At 54.8% G+C, this 20,888-nt stretch overlaps 2 protein-coding genes across 3 annotated transcripts; one reads left to right on the plus strand and one right to left on the minus strand.

Annotated features, from left to right (window-relative positions):
* Positions 1 to 28: 28 nt before the first annotated feature.
* DDX49 (DEAD-box helicase 49) lies at positions 29 to 7,125 on the plus strand. Of its 2 annotated transcripts, XM_081135243.1 has the most exons (13): positions 29 to 193; positions 1,017 to 1,140; positions 2,096 to 2,181; positions 2,270 to 2,391; positions 2,730 to 2,917; positions 3,074 to 3,214; positions 3,900 to 3,975; positions 4,257 to 4,333; positions 4,508 to 4,605; positions 5,600 to 5,674; positions 6,270 to 6,358; positions 6,465 to 6,536; positions 6,623 to 7,125. In XM_081135243.1, the coding sequence occupies exons 1-13, from the start codon at positions 79 to 81 to the stop codon at positions 6,800 to 6,802; spliced, it is 1,443 nt and encodes a 480-aa protein (XP_080991369.1). In that variant the 5' UTR covers positions 29 to 78; the 3' UTR covers positions 6,803 to 7,125. The 2 variants fall into 2 exon arrangements, with proteins under 2 accessions (XP_080991369.1, XP_080991370.1); XM_081135244.1 differs by lacking the exon at positions 2,270 to 2,391 and having other exon boundaries at positions 53 to 193; positions 2,096 to 2,168; positions 2,874 to 2,917.
* A 601-nt stretch (positions 7,126 to 7,726) lies between these two features.
* Positions 7,727 to 15,216, minus strand: HOMER3 (homer scaffold protein 3). The gene is made up of 10 exons (XM_081135245.1): positions 15,050 to 15,216; positions 13,236 to 13,317; positions 12,999 to 13,155; positions 12,609 to 12,740; positions 11,417 to 11,524; positions 10,516 to 10,640; positions 9,799 to 9,955; positions 9,377 to 9,487; positions 9,184 to 9,270; positions 7,727 to 8,165 (listed from the first exon to the last, which is right to left on the minus strand). The coding sequence occupies exons 2-10, from the start codon at positions 13,247 to 13,249 to the stop codon at positions 7,974 to 7,976; spliced, it is 1,083 nt and encodes a 360-aa protein (XP_080991371.1). The 5' UTR covers positions 13,250 to 13,317; positions 15,050 to 15,216; the 3' UTR covers positions 7,727 to 7,973.
* Positions 15,217 to 20,888: the final 5,672 nt, after the last annotated feature.

Genomic DNA, 20,888 nt, shown 5'->3' on the forward strand with positions numbered 1-20,888 from the left:
CAATGGTAAAAAATTTTATTACGCAATTGGCACGCGCCGGAAGCGCAGCTCACGAGAGTTCAAAAGCTGGCAACGAGGATGGCCGGGTTTTCTGAGCTCGGGCTATCCTCTTGGCTCGTGGAACAATGTCGGCAGCTGGGTTTGAAGCAACCCACGCCCGTGCAGCTTGGCTGCATCCCAGCTATCCTGGAAGGTGAGTGTAGCCCGGCCTCTTCCCCAGGAGGCGTCTCCTTTCCTGTCGCCCCCTCCTTTCCCTTTATCCTTGCTGGTCCTGCTACGCGAGAGCAGCCTCGGGCGTTTCGGGGAGCCTGGGTTCCGGAGACAGACCAGCAGTGTTGTTAGCCTTTAGGTTACGCGACTCACTCACTGTGTGTCCGCGCACAAGTGATATAACCCCTGAAACTTCCATAGTCTCAGAACTCAGGAAGGTGTTGGTGAATGACTAACTGATAGTACTGGCTAAATTGAGTACGACTTGCGCTCTGTCGTCTTCATTTTACAAATGGAAACTGAGGCTGTCAAGATTACTGGTAGATCCAGGATTCTGATAGCGTGACTGCTCTTCTCCCCATTCTTCTAGCCCAATCTAGTTTTGCCATTGCAGAGATGCCCTCAGGAAGCTTAGGACGTGAGAAGTTGACGGATTAAATTAACAAAGGTGAAAGAATCAATAGGGAACATAAGATGCAGATTGCAGGAGGGCATTACAGGTTCCCTAAGCTCAGATGATGGTGGTGGGGGGGAGGGTTGTCAAAATGAGGTAGCGGTTAGTAGCATCTTGGGTCATGGATGTGGGTTCTAGTCCAGCCTGCTACTCACTGGCTGTGTTCCTGGGCAAATTTCTGAGTCTCAGTTTCCTTTTCTGTTAAATGAGAAAGATAATGGTCTATCCTTCCTAGAATTTGTCAGTATGCCCAGAATGGAAAGGGCATGGGCTAGTACCAAGCACACAGTAACTACTCAATGGAACACCTGTCTACGCCTAAACTATTGATGTTGCTTTGCCCTCTGCCTAGGTCGGGACTGCCTGGGCTGTGCCAAGACGGGCAGTGGCAAGACAGCAGCATTTGTCCTGCCCATCTTGCAGAAGCTCTCTGAGGATCCCTATGGCATCTTCTGCCTTGTCCTTACACCCACCAGGTGAGCCCCCCACAGGCCTCTTGGATGTGTTAACCAGTTGTGTTTTCTTGGGCAAGCAACTTTACTCTCTTTGCCATACTTCTCCTGTGTGCAAAATGGGGACAGAAATCATGCTGCAGAATTAAGATAGTGTGTGAAAAGTGCTGACCACAGAGCTTGACTCAGGGAAATTGCTGGCTAGACAGGAGCTGTCAATAGCCTTATACCTTAAGAATAGGCACATCTCTTGTTTTTGGTTAGAAAGACTTGGTGGTTGACACGGTAAGTTTTGTAAGAGGTAGACACTGCATGCTGTGAATGTGGTGTCAAGGAAGGCTTCAGTCAGGGGTGCCTTAAAAGATGAGAAGGGTCTCTCAAAGCGACAAGTTTGGGGAAAGGTAATCTAGGTAGAGGGAACCGCTAGTACATTCATGCAGAGGTTTGAGAGGCAGGGAACAGAAAGGGTATTGGGGGCTGAACATATTAGAGCCAGCTTGAGAAAGGCCTCAAATGCTAGGTTAAAATTGATTCTGAAGGAATGTGATTAGGAGAGGGCAAGACAAGAGGCCAGGAAGTGGGGACATGGGCTGAGGAGAGGCCTGGTTAGAGCTGGGGCCAAGGGGACTTGGACACTAACTAGCCCCAGAGGAGAAGGGACTGATGCTTGGGTTTCAGGCTTTGGTGAGGGGTGTCAAGGCTAGTGCTGAGAAATTGGGAGGAGGAGAGGCTAGTTTGTGTAGGGAAGGACTGGTAAGGGAGGGGCCATGGGCTATTCTGGGGCCCAGTCTGGTGAGGGGGAAGGGTCCATGCAGGCCTCAAACACTAATTGTGAGAACTTTTTTCCAAAAGAGACTGGAAGCTATGGAGGGTGTGTGAATAGAAGAGAGCGAGTCAGGAAGCTCTGGGGGTGGAAATGAGAATGGGAGACGGGCCCAGAACCTCTATGTTATCCAAACTGGCTTCTTCACACCCACAGGGAGCTGGCCTACCAGATTGCAGAGCAGTTCCGGGTCCTGGGGAAGCCTCTGGGCCTGAAAGACTGCATCATTGTTGGCGGCATGGGTATGGGGCCCCCAGGGAGGCTCTGGGTATGGGACCCCTGCAGCCTTGGACCACCTGCCCAGCTCTACCTCCTGCCCTCCACCTGCAGACATGGTGGCCCAGGCCCTGGAGCTCTCCCGGAAACCACATGTGGTCATCGCCACTCCGGGGCGCCTGGCTGACCACATCCGCAGCTCCAACACCTTCAGCATTAAGAAGATCCGCTTTCTGGTGAGTTAGCCTGAGCACTGATTCATCTATTTGGAAAATAGATGAATCCCACAGGCCATCCAGTAGAATGTTAGGAGTAAGACAAGGATAGCTCAGAGACCCACTCGAGGTAGCCTGTACCAGCGAGGGTGGTTAGGAGCAGGGCCTGTCTGAAGAAGTGACACTGGAGCTGAGACAGGTGAGCGCGCAGGACCTCCCAAGACCTCGAGGGAAAGTGCTCCCAGGCTCATGAACAAAGATGGGAAGGTGGAACAAGGGGGATGCCTGCCAGCATCCGGCAGTGCACTCACCTCAAACTCACTACCACTACCCCCTGCTGCTGGTATTGCACATTGCAGGTGATGGACGAGGCAGACCGGCTGTTGGAGCAGGGCTGCACTGACTTCACTGTGGACTTGGAGGCCATCCTGGCAGCTGTGCCGGCCCGCAGGCAGACACTACTCTTCAGTGCCACCCTGACTGACACACTCAAGGAGCTGCAGGGCCTGGCCACCAACCAGCCCTTTTTCTGGGAGGCTCAGGCCCCGTGAGTCCACAGCCACATTCCTCGGATGGCGGGTGGGGGGCAGGAGGTGGTGGTGGGGAGTTATACCCAATACACCCAGTGGAGGTTATTGCCCATAGGTGGGCAGGGCATTGTCTGAATTCAACAGAAGGGGAAACTGAGACCCACCCCTCCCAGGGTACGCACAGTAGAACAGCTAGACCAGCGCTACCTACTGGTGCCTGAGAAGGTCAAGGACGCCTACTTGGTCCACCTGATCCAGAACTTCCAGGATGAGCATGAGGACTGGTCCATCATCATCTTCACCAACACATGCAAGTGAGTTTGGTGGGCCAGCCTCCCACAAACCATGGAGGCTCAAGAGATGGCCTGATGTCACAGGTGGGAGGCCACAGCCAGCCTCAGCACTCAAGGGCCTCTGCTCAGACCAGAGGTTTTAGAAGATTTGCTCAAGGAGGCTCAGAGAGATCAAGCCACTCACCAGGGTCACCTCTTTTAAAGGTGGAGTCAGGATTTGGGGTTCCTCACATCTGCCCTTAACCAGGGGTCCCAGGCTGTCCCCACCCTTGGAACAGCCTATTCACTGTGGTCTAAAGGTGTCACTGAGGCCCAATATAGCAGCACCCACACCCCGGGCTGTTCTCCTCATAGTCCCAGGGAGCTTTAGAATCTTCTGATTGACAAGAAGCTGTAGACTGTTCTAACGTGAGCCAGTAGATGGGCAGTCCATACCACGTTGATGGGACCTCCTAACTGGTGCTGCCCCCGAGAATTTATTGGCTACTTGAAGAGAAAGGTCTGGATGTGGCGCTAACTATTACTGGCTTAGGCTAGGAGAGGAGTCAGCAGAAAGGACATCAGTGGGCAAGATATCCTGCACCTTTGCTTGTCCTTTCCTGTCTGTGCAGGGCCACCTGCTTGTGGTCCTAGGCAGGGGTAGGGGCAAGAGCACTTTCCCAGGACCCCAGCTTTGGAGGGCCTGACAGTGTATCCTTTCCACCAGGACCTGCCAGGTACTGTGCATGATGCTACGCAAGTTCAACTTCCCCACTGTGGCTCTGCATTCTATGATGAAACAGGTGAGGAGACCCCCACCTGCCAGCCTTGCCAGAGACTCCTCCTCGCCTCTTTGCCTTTGCCTAGGCTCTTCCCTATGCCTGGAACACTCTTCCTGCCACCCATTTGCCAAGTCTGGCTTTTTCACAGTTATTCTTCCTCACTGGACTGTGAGCCCTGTGAGGGAAGGACCATTCTGGCTTCCGTCCTGTCCTAGGCCTTATACAGTAAGTGCTCAAATATTTACAAGATGGTACCTGACCCAAGCCCCACCCCCCCCAATTCTCTCCCTGATCTGGCACAGAAAGAACGCTTTGCTGCCCTGGCCAAGTTTAAGTCCAGCATCTACAGGATCCTGATCGCAACAGACGTGGCCTCCCGGTGAGCAGCCCGGGGTACTTCCTCCCATGTGTTCGCCCGGTGACACCCCCATAGAGGGGCCAGAGAGGGAGGCTGACCTCGGGCAACACCAGCTTCACTGCTGAGTGACCTTGCATGAGTCCCAGCCTCGGTTGCACCATGTGGACAGTGGTGCTCATCAGCTTCTGCCTCTAGGGGCCTGGACATTCCCACAGTGCAGGTGGTGATTAACCACAATACCCCTGGGCTCCCAAAGATCTACATCCACCGAGTTGGCCGGACAGCCCGTGCAGGTAAGCAGGCAGGGTGGGGTGGCCTTTGGGGAGCCATCCCTCCAGCTTGCCCACAACATGAGGAACCAAAGTCAAGCTGGTGGGACATGGGGGATATAGCCCATAGGTGAGAGATGTTAGAGGCAGCATTTGGAAGTTGGAGAATTGTCCTTTGGCTTTTCCATGTGACTTACACACTGTCTTCTGTGGACATAGCACAGTGCTCCAGTCCTTACCACTCCCTGTTGCCTCACTCTAGTCCTCTTCACGTGTCAGGGCTGCCAGTTGGGACCTTGCAGTGAATGGGTGCATGAGCCCTGTGGGATTTGTTGTTCAAGTTTAGCCCCTCACTGTGACCCTAGCCAGGGGCCAAGGAGGCATCCATCTCTGCTCCCCAGCCCTGCCAGGGAGGGGCACTGCATTTGTGAGATTTTCTCATACCTGGAGTGGAGAGAGAGACATGGTTTCTGGGGCTGTACTGGTCCTGTCCCTTCTTTCCTGTCCTGTGGCCTCAGGCAGGTCACATCAGCTTTCTGGACTTTACTGCTTTGTCAAATGATGGGTGATGCCTGTTTGGGGCTGCTCCAAGGATCATGGGCCTTGTGAACTGTCAGTGCTGGTCTAGTACTAGTCATTGTCACAGAAACAGGGAACAGAGAAACCGGCATGAAGAAATCTAGGCTGAGGCCTGTCACAGCTTATTGCTGACATAACTCAGCCTAGGCTCCCTGGCAGCCACGCTGAAAAGGGAAATCAGCTACATTGCCTGCCTTTGCATACGGGCAAGCTGGCTAGAGAGCCGCCTCTCCCTGGTGTCCTGCAGCTCCCCTGGGATAGATAACCCACTACACAGGTCTGGCTGGGGGTCAAGCCCTGGGGCCCAGGCTTCCTTCACCTGCCCCTACCTTCCCACCAAGTTTTGTTCCCCTCAATTAAGAGGAGTCTTGACCTGTCTCTGTTGACCCCTCATCCTGGCCCTTGGCATACAGCAGGTAACTGTGATGTGTCCTCACAGGGCGGCAGGGACAGGCCATTACACTGGTGACACAGTATGACATCCACCTGGTACATGCCATCGAGGAGCAGATCAGTGAGTAAGGGGGCAGGGGTGGGACACCCACCGGCCTTCTCACATGAGCAAACTTAAACTGCACTTTCCTTTCTTTACGCCCCAATGAAGTTTTTTTTCCCTAGTTATTGAAATAGAAACTCCCCATAATGGCAGTAAGCAGCCGAAAGCCATGTCCAGTGGGCAGGGATTTTGGTTTCTGAGACCATGTTGTGTGGATGGTCCTTGTGAATGGGTCAGAGGCCCTAGGGATGGGGTCTGAGTCTGTTTAAAACCCCCTCGGGTAGTTGAATGTGTATAGCCAAGACCAAGAACCACTAGGGCATGTCCAGTCACCACAGTGACTGTCCTAAAATTCAGAAATACTTTGACTTTAAAGAACAGTGTCCAAAAAATATATGTATTTCTAGTCCAATTTTTAGTGTTAGTAACCACATACACAAAAGGGAGAGCAATCTATACCTTACTTAGGTATGAAATCCCAGATCTTGCCCACCTAACTTTTATCTGATATAACCTGCAGATGCCCTGCATGCCCCACCACACTGGGAATTCAGTGTGACTGTAATTCTCTCTGTCATGTCTGCCCTCCCCTGGCCCCCCACTGTCCCCACAGAGAAAAAGCTGGAGGAGTTCTTGGTGGAGGAGGCTGAGGTGCTGCAGATTCTCACGCAGGTCAATGTGGTGCGGAGGGAATGTGAGATTGTGAGTGTCCGGGAACTGATCCTTGGGACCCAGGGTGCCCCCTTCAAGATGGGTCTCCCTTGCCCCTCTCCCCTTAACAGCCTCTCCCTCTCTCCCCCTACCCCAGAAACTTGAGGCAGCCAACTTTGATGAAAAGAAGGAAATTAACAAGCGGAAGCAGCTGATCCTGGAGGGGAAGGTGAGGGCTGAGCCAGCAGGTGGGAGGCAGGGTTCCTGAGGTAGGGGATGACCAGCTCAGCCACCTTCCTGTCCTCCCCGAGCCAGGATCCTGACCTGGAGGCCAAGCGCAAGGCTGAGCTAGCCAAGATCAAGCAGAAGAACCGGCGCTTCAAGGAGCAGGTAGAGCAGGCATTGCAGCGGCAGAAGGCTGGTGGGAGGGGCCACAGGGGCCGTCTACCCAGGGCCCAGTCTGAGGCCCACTCAGGTCCTACCTGCCCCGTCTGAGACTCCTTCATCAAACTGAGGTTGGAATGTCAGGGGGGACTTCCCCTGTTGATAGTTCCCCCCTCCCAACCTGCCCAGCCCCTCTCACTGGAGCCCATGAATACCCACGTTGTGTAGTACATGGCTCCTCCACCCTGTGACCCTGGCTGGCCCCTTCTCAAAGCCTTTGCCAAAAGGCTGCAAAGGAAAGAACACTGGCCATGTGGTTGGGCCCATCTCCATAAACAGTGACTCCAGCCCAGGGTAACCTTATGGGGGTACTGTGGGACCCAAAAGTGAAGGTGTGTCATTTGCGGGAGATAATAAATGGGTCTTTCAACTTACTCAGCCTGACTCTCAGGGAATGGGCAGGAGAGGAGGATGTGGCCTCCTCCTGTGCCTTTTAAGTCTCCGGAACCTCATGTCACTCAACCCCATCCCCAGTTCTCCATTCCTCTTGGGCCAGACCCAGAACTTTGAACTGCACTGCTGGCTGTTCCAGCTGGGTGACCTTGGGTTGGTGAAGCCCCTCAGGGCCTCATTTTCCTCATTTGGAAAATGGACACAGCAACTGCACCTCCAAATGTGGCCTTGAGGTTGGTGAGACCATCCCCTTCCCTGGAGAACATGGCTGTGTCTAGGAGCTTTAATGCCTGCACATTGCATCAAATCTAAGGTTTACAGCCAGAGTGAAGAGGGGCTTAACCAGGGCTACCTAAGTCCAAACTGGTCTAGACAACATGGGCTGAGCCCCAGGGGATGGGGGCAGCAGAACCAGCAGAGGCGTGTAGTCTAGGCACCCCCTTTGGCTCTGAGCCTCACCCTGTTCACCTAAAAGTGCTTTCCAGCCCTACACTGACAGAGGGCAGCTAGTATGTACCAAAGAGGAGACAGGAGAGGCCAATGATGGCATTTAGGTGCCCACATACCACACACACACAGAGCCATGCTTAGAAATGTAATCTGGGCACCAGCATGTGCCCTGGGGAGTCTAGAAATCCTATACAATGAAAAGTCCTAACAGCCCCTGAACTGTGAGCGGCCAGGCCCTTCCTGGGCTGAGTCAGTCCTGGTCCCTGCCAGGGCAAATGGCCTGCTGGGCCGCCTGCGGCCAGCCCATGCCTCAAATAGGAAGCATTTGTGTAAAACCTATAGGCTCCAGCTCTTGCAAGGATTGGCGGGTGGACCAGGCTCAGGGTGCACCCTCAGCCAAGCGGGCCAGGCCCTCCCGTAGCTCGCTCAGCTCGAACAGTCTGACATCCAGCAGCTGTGCAGCCCGGCCCACCTCAGCCCTTGCCCGCTCCCGCTCAGCCCGAGCCTCCTCCAGGCTTCGCTCTGTCACCCGCAGCTGGTGCTCCAACTCCACATTGCGGGTTTCCAGGTCCTGCAGGAAGAGGGTGGGCAGGGTTGAGGGCCCTCACAAGTGTCCAGGGTTACCAGCCCAGACCACTGGGGCAGTCAGTTTCTGAATGCCATCTCTACAGACCCCACTGTGGGCCAAGCCCCCCTCCATCTCTTGATCTCCCTGCCACCTGTGCTGAAGACACTCCCTGGTCCCCTGGCCAATGTGAACATCACAGAACTGATCACATCCTTCTGAAAGCCCTCTGGGGATAAAATTACCCATCCTCCTCCTCTCCTTTCTCCACCTCAACCTCACTGGCCTTGTGGTTCCTTGAACACCCTGATGTCCTCCCCATCTCAAGGCCTTTGCACATGCTGCGCACTCTGCCCAGGAACCAATAGGGAGCATTTCTGCAACCTCTCCCCAGGACACTTGGGGGCACCAGATCCTTTAATACCTCTCTCTGCAGACTCACAGGACATGCCCTGTGAATGTTTCTTGGATAAACTTTTTAGCAAAAGCCAGGCCAGCCAGACCTGGGTTCAAATGCAGGCTCCTGACAGGCTGCAGAGGTGTGAGGACTGGATGGGGTCAAGAAAAGAGCTTAGGCCTGGCCAGTGTGGCTCAGTGGTTGAGTATCAGCCTATGATCCAGGAGATCAGGGTCCATATGCCCCGGTTGTGGGCTCCATCCCTAGCAGGGGGCGTACAGGAGGCAGCCCATCAATGACTCATCATTGACGTTTCTATCTCTCTCTGAAATCAATAAAAGGAAAATAAAGTAACAGGAGCTTAGCAGGAACTCAAAAATTGCTTGTTGACTAAATGGGTGGATTTTAAAATACTGAACCAATAACAACCGTTTACAAACCACCTCAGTCCTCTCATGTATCTGCTCTTCCCAATCCTTCATCTTAGATGTCTTCCTGACCCCATTTACAAGTGGAGAAACTGAGACTAAAAGGGACTGGCCAGGAAGGGAAGGTACCAAGTCTGTCTCATACCAGAGGCTGGCTCTCCCATGTGCAGTCATCCCACCCCCTGGCAACCACACACACCTGCACCTTCTGCTGCGTCTCCTCCCGATCCACTGAATCAGGGGCCTCTCGGGGACCACCAGCCTGGCTCTTGAGTGTCTGAATCTCCTAGTGGAGAAGAGTTACCAGGGTGTTTTGGGGGTCCTGGCTCTCCCATGAGAGGCCAGGGAAGGTGAGGCTTGGGGACACACATACTCACATGCTCAGTGCTCACCTGGTCCTTGGTTTGCACTAAGGACTCCAGCTGCTCCAGCGCTGGGCTTGGCCCCTCCTTCTCACTGACTGGGGTTGGCTCTGTGGCTGCCTGGGCTTCCAGCTCAGCCACCTGCATGGACAGAAAGGTCAGCACCTCCCTGGAGAATCTGCCTTCTGCTCAGTTCTGCCCATGACTGGGCATTCACCCCCTCTGCTTGGAGTTACCACCCCTGGCAGGAAAGAATTTAGGGTCTGACACACCTCTGAGGTGGGCCCTAGCTATATCAGACCCATTTTACAGAGCACGAAACTTAAGGCTCAGGGAAGTAACCTGTAGAGCTCACACAGCCAGTGGGTGAACCCAGGACAGACAGGACGTGTGCAGGCAGGGGCTCCACAGTTTTCCCAGGCCGAGGGGTCTCTGAGAAAGGGGCCCCTCACCCGCTGCCGCAGCCGTTCGGCCTCTGCGCGCTGGGCCTCCAGCTGCTGTCTCCACTGAGCGGCTGCTGCGTTGGCCTCTCTCAAGGCGCCCGCCAACTTGTTGTTGCTGTCCTGCAGCGCGAAGAACTCGGCCTCCCACTGCACCTCGCCCACAGAGCTGCGGGGACGCACGGGTTGGCCCGGGGTGGGACCAGGCTGGCCCGCTCTAGGCTAGGGGCGGGGCCGCACTAGGCCAGGGGCGGGGCTAGGGCGGGTAGTCTAGTTGGCCGCACTAGGCTAGAGGCGGGGCCACACTGGACTGGGCGCTTGGAACCGTAATATGGGCGGAGGAAGGGTAGAGGCGGAACGGTGCGTGCGGACGGAGCCGGGGCGCGGAAGCCCTAGGGAGGCGGGGTCACTCAGACAATGGGAAGTGGCGTGGGCCCGGGGTCAGCCAGAACTGGGTGGGGTGGGGGGCACTGGTGGTTTAGATCTATCCGGGGATAGGTGTGAGCGGGACAGGGGCGGGGTCACCCCCTGGAAGGCGTGGCCAAAGCCGGAGCGCGTGGAAGGGCGCGGTCGGCTCCGGAAGGGGCAGGATTGGGGTTAGCCGCCTCATGGTCCCCAGGCTCTGGGTCCAGAGTCAGAGCCGCCGCCCGTCGCGCCCCAGCGGTTTCTGGGACGCTCCTCTCGCAGCGCTTTGTCGGGCCGCGACCTGTACCCGCCCTACCCCCTCACCCCTCTGACAGCATCTTCTTGAGCCGCTCTCGCTCTGCGGGGCCAGGGGCTTCCGCGCTCTGGCTGCGGAACAGTTTCTCGTCGCTGGGGGGGCCATTGGCGCTGATGAGGGGGCTCGGGGGCACCTAAGGGTGTGGGCAGAAACGGGGTAACGGGAGGGGGGGCGTCAGTCAAGGATAGGTTAGAAGATCATGGTTAGGGCCAGGACTGATGTTACTGGGGTCATGGCTGGCTGAAGGCAAGCCATCCTCCTCCTCCTCCTCACCCATCTTCCGAGGTTCCCCATGGTCCCTAGACCGGAGTTCCCGGCCAACCTTGCCTGCCTGAGCTCTCATCAATTCCCCAGGAGCAAACCTGATGCAGGTTAGTCTAAACCCACTGAGATACTAGAAATCTACCGCAGGGGTATGGAGAGAAATCTGAAACCCTAGGAAGAGTACCCTCTGGGGCCGAATTTCAACATCCATTTCAGATCCCAACAGGAAGCCCTCTCCACCATGCTGAATTTCTTATGATCCCACCTAAGGAGCCCTGAGGGCAGGGTCCAGCCTGCTTTTTCACCTCTATAACCCCAGTCCAGCCCTGGGCCTGGCACACAGTAGGCTCTTAATAAATTACACTGAATAAATTAATGGGGGAAACTGCCCAGGAACAGTTCTTTACTCTGCTCCCTCAGCCATCTCAACTTCCAGATTTTGACTCAACTATCTGAGCTGGCTTTTGGGTCTTCTCTGACTCAAAGTTAGGCCAGATTCCTCCTGACATGCTCCATGGCACCCATATTCCTCCATGGTCCCTGCCACAATTTGTGAGCATTTGTTTGGGGAACCAGCACAACACAACCCAGGCAACCCCCCCCCCCCCCATATTGCTGGGTAGGCATGGGATAGGGAGTACTGACCTGGTGGGCGGACAGCCCCAGGGCTGAACTGGTGAGCTCCCCCCCATCCTGAGATTTCTCCCTTGCTAGCCTGGCTGCTTCCTTCACTTCCTGGAACTTCTCAGCAAACTGAGGAGGGGGGACAGGAACAGATACTCAACAAATCCCTGACCCCCTCCCCTGAGGCCCCACCAAGTTACCCCCAGCCAGAACCATTCCTGTCACTAAGGGACTTTAGGAACTCTGTGCATCCCCTCATCTCATGAACTGGAAAAGTGGGAAGAAGGCTTGGAAAATGATGCCCCAATGGACAGAGTGGGTTTGAGGGTGGGATGTTCATGGAGGCGGCGTACATTGAGCCACCCTGAGAAAGGGATCTCCTCTTCCTCTCCATCAGGCTTATTTCAGCAAGGAGAGCCTCAGGTGGTTGCTAATCTGTCTTTAATGCATGGAACACGTGTAAATATCCTTGTATGACAAAGAGAAAGCAGGTCTTGGGATCTGAGCCCTATCCAGTGCGAAAGTGATTGCCCTGTTCTCATTTTTGTTGTATTAATGTTTTTACGTTTGTTGCCCCTACCAGCTTTCCAGTTAGGGTAGAATACATTTTTTTTTACTTTAAAATAAATTTCCTTAGTTTGAAAATAACTTTTTAAAGGAAATATTTACAGACATATAGACACCTGATTTGTGCAAAAGGACCAGTGCAATTCACTGGGTGCAAATGAATCTTTTAAAAAATGGCCCAAGATCAACTGGATACTCATGTGGGAAAAAATACTCCTACCTTACACTACCCACAGAAATAAATTCAAGACCTAAATATGAAAGGAAAACAAAAGCTAATAGAAGAAAATTGTCATGCCCTCAGCAGAATTCAGAAAGCACTAACCAACCATCCAGGAAAACAATGGATAAAACAATACTGACGTCTAAAGACAGCAGGGGGTGGAAGGAAGCAATGATGTAGTGCTAGAGTATATAGGGAAGCACCCAGTCCATCCCAAGAACCCAGGGAGGGGCAGGGTGTGTTGAAATTGGAGCAGGTGTCCTGCAGAGCTGGGATGTGAACCAGGGAACAGGGAAGGGACTTCTGGCTTGTTCAGTTCTGCAGCTGGGAAGGTGGAGGCCCAGCACTTGACCAGGGAACCCAGTGTACCCAGAAGCCCCAGCCCCAGCCCTGTCCCTCCCACCACATACCTACAAGACATACCTGGGTCAGATGCTGTTCAGAAGCAAAGCCAAGGCCATAGACAGTGTTGGCACGACTGTCTGCCCACTGTCCGAACTTCTGGGAGGTTTTGGTAAAGGTCATGTTGGGGGTGACAGTACTGTTGATAATGGCCTGGGGAGAGGAAAGTTCAAGGTCAGTGGAACTGTTAATAATGAACATGAGACCACTGGGATATCACTTTTTGTTTGTTTGTTTGTTTTGGGAAGGTATCTCTTTGCATTAGTGCCTCCAAGGTCCTTGGTCTGAGCCATTTCAGGAGGCAGAGACTAAGGCCCAGAAAAGGTGAGGGCTCCCCCCGACCTGCCCTGGGCACACAGCAAGTCAACTACCAGACCCAGGCCTGCCACCCCAACCAGGCCCCGCCAGGACCTTGGCGCCCCCAATGCTGATGATTCGGTAGACGTTGCGGGTGGCATCATAGAAGTAGGAGACAGTGAGTGCATGCTTGCCCGCAGGGATCCAGTTCCGCTTGGTGGCTGGGTCGATCTGGAACACATGTGCCCTTGTGCTGAAGATGGGCTGCTCCCTGTGTGGGGAGAGGCACTCAGTGGACGCCAGGCACCCCCCAGAGAGCTCAGGGCCAAGCTGATGGAGGCAGGGACTCACCTGGCTGTGGACATTGGTCAGGCTGGGCTAGGTGGACTCCAAGGGGCAGCCAGAGGGGTGGCAGGAGTTGCTGGTTCAGCCTCTGGGGTAGAAAGAGCTTGTGAGTGTCCCCCCAGGAGGGAGGGAGGCCAAGCAGGTCCAACCTCAGGACTCACCACCAGGTGCACCATTTATAGAATTTCTAGCAAAAAAGTAAGGGAATCAGTAGATCACTCAGATCAAAGAGACCCTGACTCTCTCCACCTGGAGAAGCTCCCACAACATCCTGGGCAGGTAACGGCTCTCTGAGAGAAGCCGGGTGGCCCCTGACATCTCAGCGTAACCCTGTCATCATCTGGGTTATTGGATCCTCAGTGAAGCCCCTTCAGCCTCAGGTTGGGTTGAGGAGGCCAAGGCCAGCTCCCGCTCAGTACTTTTCCACACATTCACCCATGGCTCTTTAAACCAGGGCCTCCAGCAAAAAGTATGGCATCACCCAGTGCCTGCTGGGACACCAGTAGGCACTGGCTCCACAGAGGGACCTCTCTACTTCCACTCTAGGGCACAGGCACAGGCTTAGTGTCCAAGTCAAATTAGGGAGCCCTCATCCTTGTGAAAAAGACAAGATGTAGCCAAACAGGACCGCCCTGGTGCCCACCACCAGATCGCGCATCACCACCCACTCCCAATACCATGGGGGGCTAGGTGGAACCCAGGTTGGGAGATGGGCTCCCCAGTCTCTCTGCTGGTTCCTCTAGCCACCATCCCACAGAAGCAAGGAACATCTGCGGGGAGTGGGGGGGGGGGGGGGAAGGGACTTCCTGGCCCTCCCCCGGCGTCCTCAAACTTGTATCCAGGGGATCTGCTGGGCACTCAGGAGAGACCTGAGGGAAAGGAGGCTAGCTGGGGGAAGGGAGGCCCCGGCTTAGTGGTCTCCCCGGTCAGAGGGGACTACCCCGCCCCCCACCCAGTCCTGGGCAGCTGCTGTCCTGGTCACGGGGTCTGAAACTTGAGCCCCTGATGGGGGAGGGGCGGCAGTTCTGGCCGAAGTTGGGGGCAGGTCCTGGGTCGAGCTGGGGCTCCGGGGCTCAGGGGTCCCAGGAACTCGGGCCCTTCAGGCGGGGCGCTCCTGCTGTGACTTGCGCGTTTGGGGAAAGTTACTCACCAACTAGTCATGCCCCTCACGCTGCCGGCCGCAGGGCTCCCGGAGGGGGCCCGCCCCCGCCCGGTGCCCCGGATCCTTAATAGCTTGTGGGGGCGAAGCCCACCCCATGTGCCCTGGTCCAGGGGTCCTGATATTCAGCCAGGATCGAGTCCCCACACGCGCCAGGAGTGGGGCGCCCAGTGCGCGACTCAACTTCGGGATATGCGGTCCCCAACATCGGAACTTCCAAGATCCCCGTGACGACCCCGATTCCGGGTTCAGAACTTCGGGGACATAAAATCTGCCTCCTCCAAACCCAGGTCCGTAACTTCGGGGATCCTCTGCGCTGCCCCGATTCCTGAATTCTGGGGACCCTCTGCCACCCTTCCACCCCAGGTCCAGAATTTCGGGGTCCCTTCGCGCCCTCCCCCAGGTCTGGAACTTCGGAGACACCTTCGCAGCCTCCAGCGACGCTGGGCGTGGAACTTTGGGAACCCCTCTCACTGTCCCCTTCCCGACCCGAGCTCCCGAACTTCGGGGCCCCTGAGCCCCCGCAAGGCCAGGCACTTGGGAGCTTCCCGGGCCGCCCCCAGCCTCCGCGTTCAGAACTTCGGGGACCCCCGCGCCTTCCCCCGGCCCTGGAACTTCGGGGCCCCCGCGCCAGCACGCAGTCTCGGTCGGCCGGGCTCACCCTGCCGGCTGGGCGCCCCGCGAGTGTCCCGGCGGAGTCGGGTGCGGCCCGCAGCGCCGACTCCCCGCGCCCTCCGCGCTGCCTGCGCCTTTGTCTGCGCTGCCGCTGCCGCCTGCGCCGCCTCCGGTCCCATTGCAGCCTGTCCCGACGCAGCCGCCGCCCGCCCCGCCTCCCGCCACCCCGCCTCCCGCACTCCCCGGAGTTGGCCGCAGCTCCCCCTGCCGGCCCTCCGCGGCGGGAGAGTGGGGAGGAGGTTGGGGGAGCCCGAAGGAATCGGGAGAGGACTGGGGGGTGGGGTAAAGGTGGGTAAGGGGCCTGGGGTGAGGGTGGGACACTGACCCAGACCCAGAAACAGAGATACGGGGGAGATTGGCAGAGACACAGGAGAGGGTCAGGCAGAGAACTGTAACTATGTAACAAGATAACTGTGACAATGCCAATGATGGTTGGATGATATGTGTTATAGGGTCCCAGAATCCAGGGTGGAGGGAATGAATTTTGCTGTCCAGTTCCTCCCAAATAGGTGAGTCCCCTGGAGGTCCCCACACCTGGTTTGCACCTCTGGTCAGAGGGAGTGCACCGTGCCAGGAGCAGATCCTTCTTCCAGGATCTGAGCTGTGATCACCTGCCCCAAGTCACACAATGCTATCAGGTCCATGGGCAGAGGCACCCAGGTTCCTCAGACCCAAGGCCCACAGTTCCCCAAAGCTCTGAGCCTCACCACAGTTAAGCTTTCTGACAATTCAGAGGTTTTGCTTTTCGGTTCGTCTGTCGCATCCCCTTTCCCTCTTCTTTCATTTATGTTCCCCTGACAAGAATCATACATCTGAGCTTGTAGCTACCTTCAGATTACTTTTAGGTGAATTCTGGAGACTTATTCCCAGGCCAAGATCTGAGTTTACTCCCTCCAAGACTTTGGCCAAGCTGTTCCTTCCACCAGGCATGCCCTTCCTGCAGGCTCATATTCTGCCTTGTCCTTCCAGGCTTGGCTCCATGGTCACTCTCTAGAAGCTTGTCAGACCAATCTGGACTTGGATCTCCCCTACCCTGCCCCATGCCCCCATCCCTTTCTGTGAGATCCCTGATGTGCGTTACCTGTTTATTTGTTCAATTGTGGCCAGATATGGGCACTCCTGGAGGGCCAGCCCATCCTGGATTCCCAGCCTCACTGGAGAAATTAAAGCACAGACTCAGTTTCCTGGGCTGCTTCTAACTTCACAAGGCATCTGCACAAGCAAAAGATTTGGCTTTGTTCTCAGGCCCAAAGCCACAAAATGCTTGAACACTATGGGGAACAAAGAGAATACCGTCTGTTCTGTGCAAAGAGTGACTTTTCCTTATTACCAAAAAAAATAATTAAAAAAAATAGTAACTGGAAAGGCGCCGGCAAGGCCAAGGCTTCTGGAAGTCATTCAGGGTGTGCTGAACGCCAGACTGCTACAGCTTTGCAGCTAGGACCACTTGGCCATTCTGTGGGGAGGGCCCAGCGAGGGGCCTAGGCCAAATTTCCTCTTTGTGTGGGCAGAAGGCAACAGCATGAGAGAGAGTGGGAGGTGAATCCTTTCCTGGGTTCCCATCAGGCTCTAGGAGGGGCTGGGATGGTGCAGGCCTTGAGCAGCCCTAACCTGATATTGTCTTAGTGAAGTCCAAACTGAGGGAGTGGCTTTGTCAATTTGGACTTCAGTTTTCTCATCTGGAGAATGGGCTGATGCTCACAGGGCTGAGGTGAGGGAGGAGGCAGGGGAGATCCAGGTGACACAAGTAGCTTCTCACTGTCCTCTGGATATAGACAGGTAGGGGGCTGCCCTGAGCTGCTATCCCCACCACAGACTGAGGCTTTTTCTCCTTGGGGCTATCCTTGCAGGGCAGGCAGAGGCCAATACCCTGGGATGGCTGACTAGAAGCAACAGCTTTCCCTTCAGGTAGAAGAAGGACATGAGGGAATGAGCAACCCGTTATAGGAAGGACCAAAAATGAACTAAAATGGCTTGTTTGGCTCTAGAGAAGCACTTTGCAGAGTGACTTAAGACCTCTGCCTGGTTAAATCTGACCCGACCTTTGAACTTAAGCTTAATCCTCTCTGTTCCCTGGAGGGTTCCTCTCTCACCAGATCAGGGGAAGTCTGTCATTCTTCCCCAAAACCACATGCCCAACCACATGGCATGGGTCACCATGGCCACCTAGATTTGTTATGGCACAATTTAGTTACTGTCCACCTCTTCTATAGCTTTGCCCCAACACCTACAGCAAGCCTGATCTGCAGCAGGAACTCTGTAAATGCTTCCAGAAGAAAGGGATTCCTAGGCTCCAGCCTTGGTCCTTGGTTGTCTCCAGAGTCACATGAGCTAGAAAGTGACTCCCAGCCCTGCTGCCTTTTGCCAGCAGTGTGACTTTAAGGAAGCTAGTTTCCCTCTCTGTGCCTTAGTTTTCCCATCTGTAAAATGTGCATAAGAATGCTGTCCACTTCTGAGGTTTCCTATAAGTCCTTGAGTGAAGAAAACATGACCCTAGGAGCTTAATAAATGCTCACTGTTATAAACATTATATTTATCCTTGGCTTTTGGCGCATGTGGTTTTGATCCTGAGCAAAGTTCTTAGGATATTCTCTTTTAGAATTGAAGGGTCCCAATCCGGCTTGAGCTCAGGTCCAACCTGGTGTAATATCCTCTAAATCTTTAGCTCTGAACCCCTATGTGCTCTTCCAGTCCTCCTCCTCCTCATTCCCCTGCAGCCAGCCAGTTGGACCTTAGCCTTGGGGAAAACTCCTATTCATCCCACAAAGCCCCATCTCCAATGTTCTCTTCTCTGAGAAGCCCTCTCTCCTCTTTCTCTAGACCATCCCAACACCCTTCCTCCTTCTGATTCATTCTTGACCCCAAAGGCCTGGGGATGCTTGTGTCTAACTCTGACTCCCCCAGCCTGAGGGCACCCTTGGGTTTTTCATCTTCTGGCATTAGGTGGGTGTCTGGGAATCATGGCAGGGGAGTTTGATAACTCAATATTGGTGAAAGTGGCCCTGACTGGTGTGGCTAAATGGTTAAGAGAGTCGGCCAGCACACTGAAGGGATGTGGGTTTGATTTCCAGTCAGGCATGTACCTGGGTTGCAGGTTCAATTTTCATCCCAGGTTGGAGGCAACCAATCAATGTATCTCTCTCACATTGATCTGTCCCTCTTCCTCCCTACTTCCCTCCCTGCCACACTCTCTAAAAATCAATGGAAAAAATATACTTGGGTTAGAATTAACTATATATATATTTAGATCCAACTCAACTCCTACCCAAGGCCAAGGTTAATTCATTAAACAAACAGCACCCCGGAAGTAACAGAGCCAGGCACCCTCAGGCCCAGGAACAAAGGGGCTTGGGAATGGGGTCAAGCACTCAGTTGTGGACTCGCATTCCCAGGACCAGGAGAACCCCCTCCTAACTCCAAACCTGGATCTGTGGTCTGGATCCCACAGACCTAATTACCCTCATTGCCACGTGCACTAATTACCTCTTGGTGCCAGGTGGCTGGGCGGAGCTGCTCCACTTTTGGGAGGTAGGTCGCCCGATTATTTTTGGCTGTGCTGTCCTTGAAGGCTCCGGCATCTGCCCGCATGAAGGGCAGAAAGTGGGGCATAGAAATTGCAGCCACTTCAGGAGGGGCACTGGGAAATGTGAGCGTTGGGTTGGCCCAGGAGGTCCCAAGCAGGGGCTTTGGACCTGAGGCCTGAGGTTTGGAACATAGCTGAGGTGGCAAGACCTGGAGGGGCTGAGAATCATTTCTGAGGTGGACTGTTCTGGAGGTCTATTTTAAATGTGGCACCGTTGGTGGGAGATGGCTGGGGGCAGGGACTGGTCAGATGGGCCTGGGTGTGAACTGCTGTGTGTTTCTGGGCATACAACCTCCTATCTTTGCACCTTTCCTGAGGGATTAAACACTGATAATAAGTCACAACGAGTGCTCTGGGCAGAGGGCACAGCATATGCAAAGGCCCTGAGGTAGGGATAGGCTGGGTGCATTGGAGGAACAGTGGGGAGACCAAGTGTCCAGAGCAGAGTGAGTGGGAGGAGAGTAGGGAGAGTAGGGGGTTCTGTGGGCTGAGGGGCCAGGTAGTGCCTCATGGGCCCCATGGTGAGGTTGTGGGTTTCATTCCAAGGGTACTGGGGAGCCTTGGGAGGGTTTGGAGCCAGAGAAAGAGGGATGTGATTAGATTTATCCTGCAGGTTCCAGGCTCAATTTCAGGTCTTAGGAGGGAACCGGGGTACATGTGCAGAATGGGGCAGACCCTCCTTTTCTGTGAGACTCAGTTTCCACATCTTGGACAGAGTTCTGAAGCTCAGACAGCCCCAGCACACACTGAACCTTTAGCCAGGGAAGCTCCTCTCTCCACAAATTCCCAAATTCTGGCTGAGCTGCCTACATGGCCTCTCCTTCGCCTGCCCTCTCCTCCTACTCTCCTTCTGTGGCCTTGAAGGAACAGCTGTGGGAACAGAGAGCAGGAGGCCTCAGGGAAGGCAGTGAGGAGGGGCTCCGGGGAGAGGGGGAGCCATGTTCCTGCTTGGTGACGGCCCACGTGGGGCCGCCCAGTGCCGAATGTTCTTGCAGGAACTGGGTGACTCAGATGTGGCAGCCTCTTCTCTTGATTTGCTAGGGGAAGCCATTCCTGGTCTCCAGGCGCAGGTTGGAGTCAGGATTTACCTCTCTGGGCCACTCCCAAAACAGCCCTCCCTCTGCCCCCTGGACCCCTTTAACTGGCTGCATTGCTCACTTTCTTGCTCTGACACTCTCCATGGCTCTCCTAGAGGCTTCAGAGGGAGAATCTATCTCCTCATCACCATTGGCAATGACATATAAGCCTCCCCTCCACATCTAAGCCTCAGCTCCATCACCTCCTCCTCCAGGAAGCCTTCCCAGACTCCCTCCACTCACCCAACCCTGACCTCATAGGGGTCTGTGTCTGGCTCTGCTTCCACCTCAGACTGCGGCTCCTTGGAGTCCAGGTGTAGGCCAAGGCTTCTCAGGGCCCCATTGTCACCCAGTATGAGAGGACACAAAGGGAACACTGGGGTGGAGGACACCTGCTGTGGCAGCCCAAGGCAGGACCCCGTGGACCTGACTTCTAAGTTCATTTTTATACAAGAGAAAGCAGAGACTCAGGACGCTTAAGCTGATTCCCCAAATCAAAAGCTGGCTAGGTGGAAAGTTTAGCCTGCTCCCTGCAGCCTTTAGAACCCTATTTACTTACAGGAGGGGATTTTGGTACAATCTGGTCTCAGACTCCAGGAGTCCGACAGCCCATCTCCATGGATGCATTGGGGGTCTCCCTGGGCCTCTGTTTCCTCCTCTGTTAAGACCGAGGTTCCTCATCTGTAAACTTGTGTTTATTGAGCACCTACTGTGTCTCAGCACTGTGAGAGGCCTACCCTGAGGTGGAGTACAACTATCTGGTGGACAAGATGGATGACAGATAGATGGTCAAGTAGGATGGCTTCTGAGAGTTTTTTTGCAAAAGAGAGGAAACCAGACAAAGCAACACTAAGACAGGTGGTCAGGAAGTAGTGATTCGGGGAACAGCATGTGCGTAGGACCTGAGGTGGGAATGTGCTCAGCCCCTTGGAGCAGCATCAGGGAGGCAGGTGTGGCTGGAACAGGGTGACTTGGGACGTTAGTGGGGAGCCAGGTGGGCAGGGAGCTCCATAGGTTGGGTCACAAGGAGCCTTGTCTCCCCAGTGAAGTGTGTAGGCTTGATACTCATAGCCCTGAGGAGCCATGAAAGGCTTTTGAGCAAGAAAGGGACATGATCTGCTTTCACATGTTTTAGATAAGATTCACCAGAGTGCCACATGACAAAT

This window comes from Miniopterus schreibersii (assembly GCF_964146895.1).
Source record: "Miniopterus schreibersii genome assembly, chromosome: 4".
Taxonomy (NCBI): domain Eukaryota; kingdom Metazoa; phylum Chordata; class Mammalia; order Chiroptera; family Miniopteridae; genus Miniopterus; species Miniopterus schreibersii.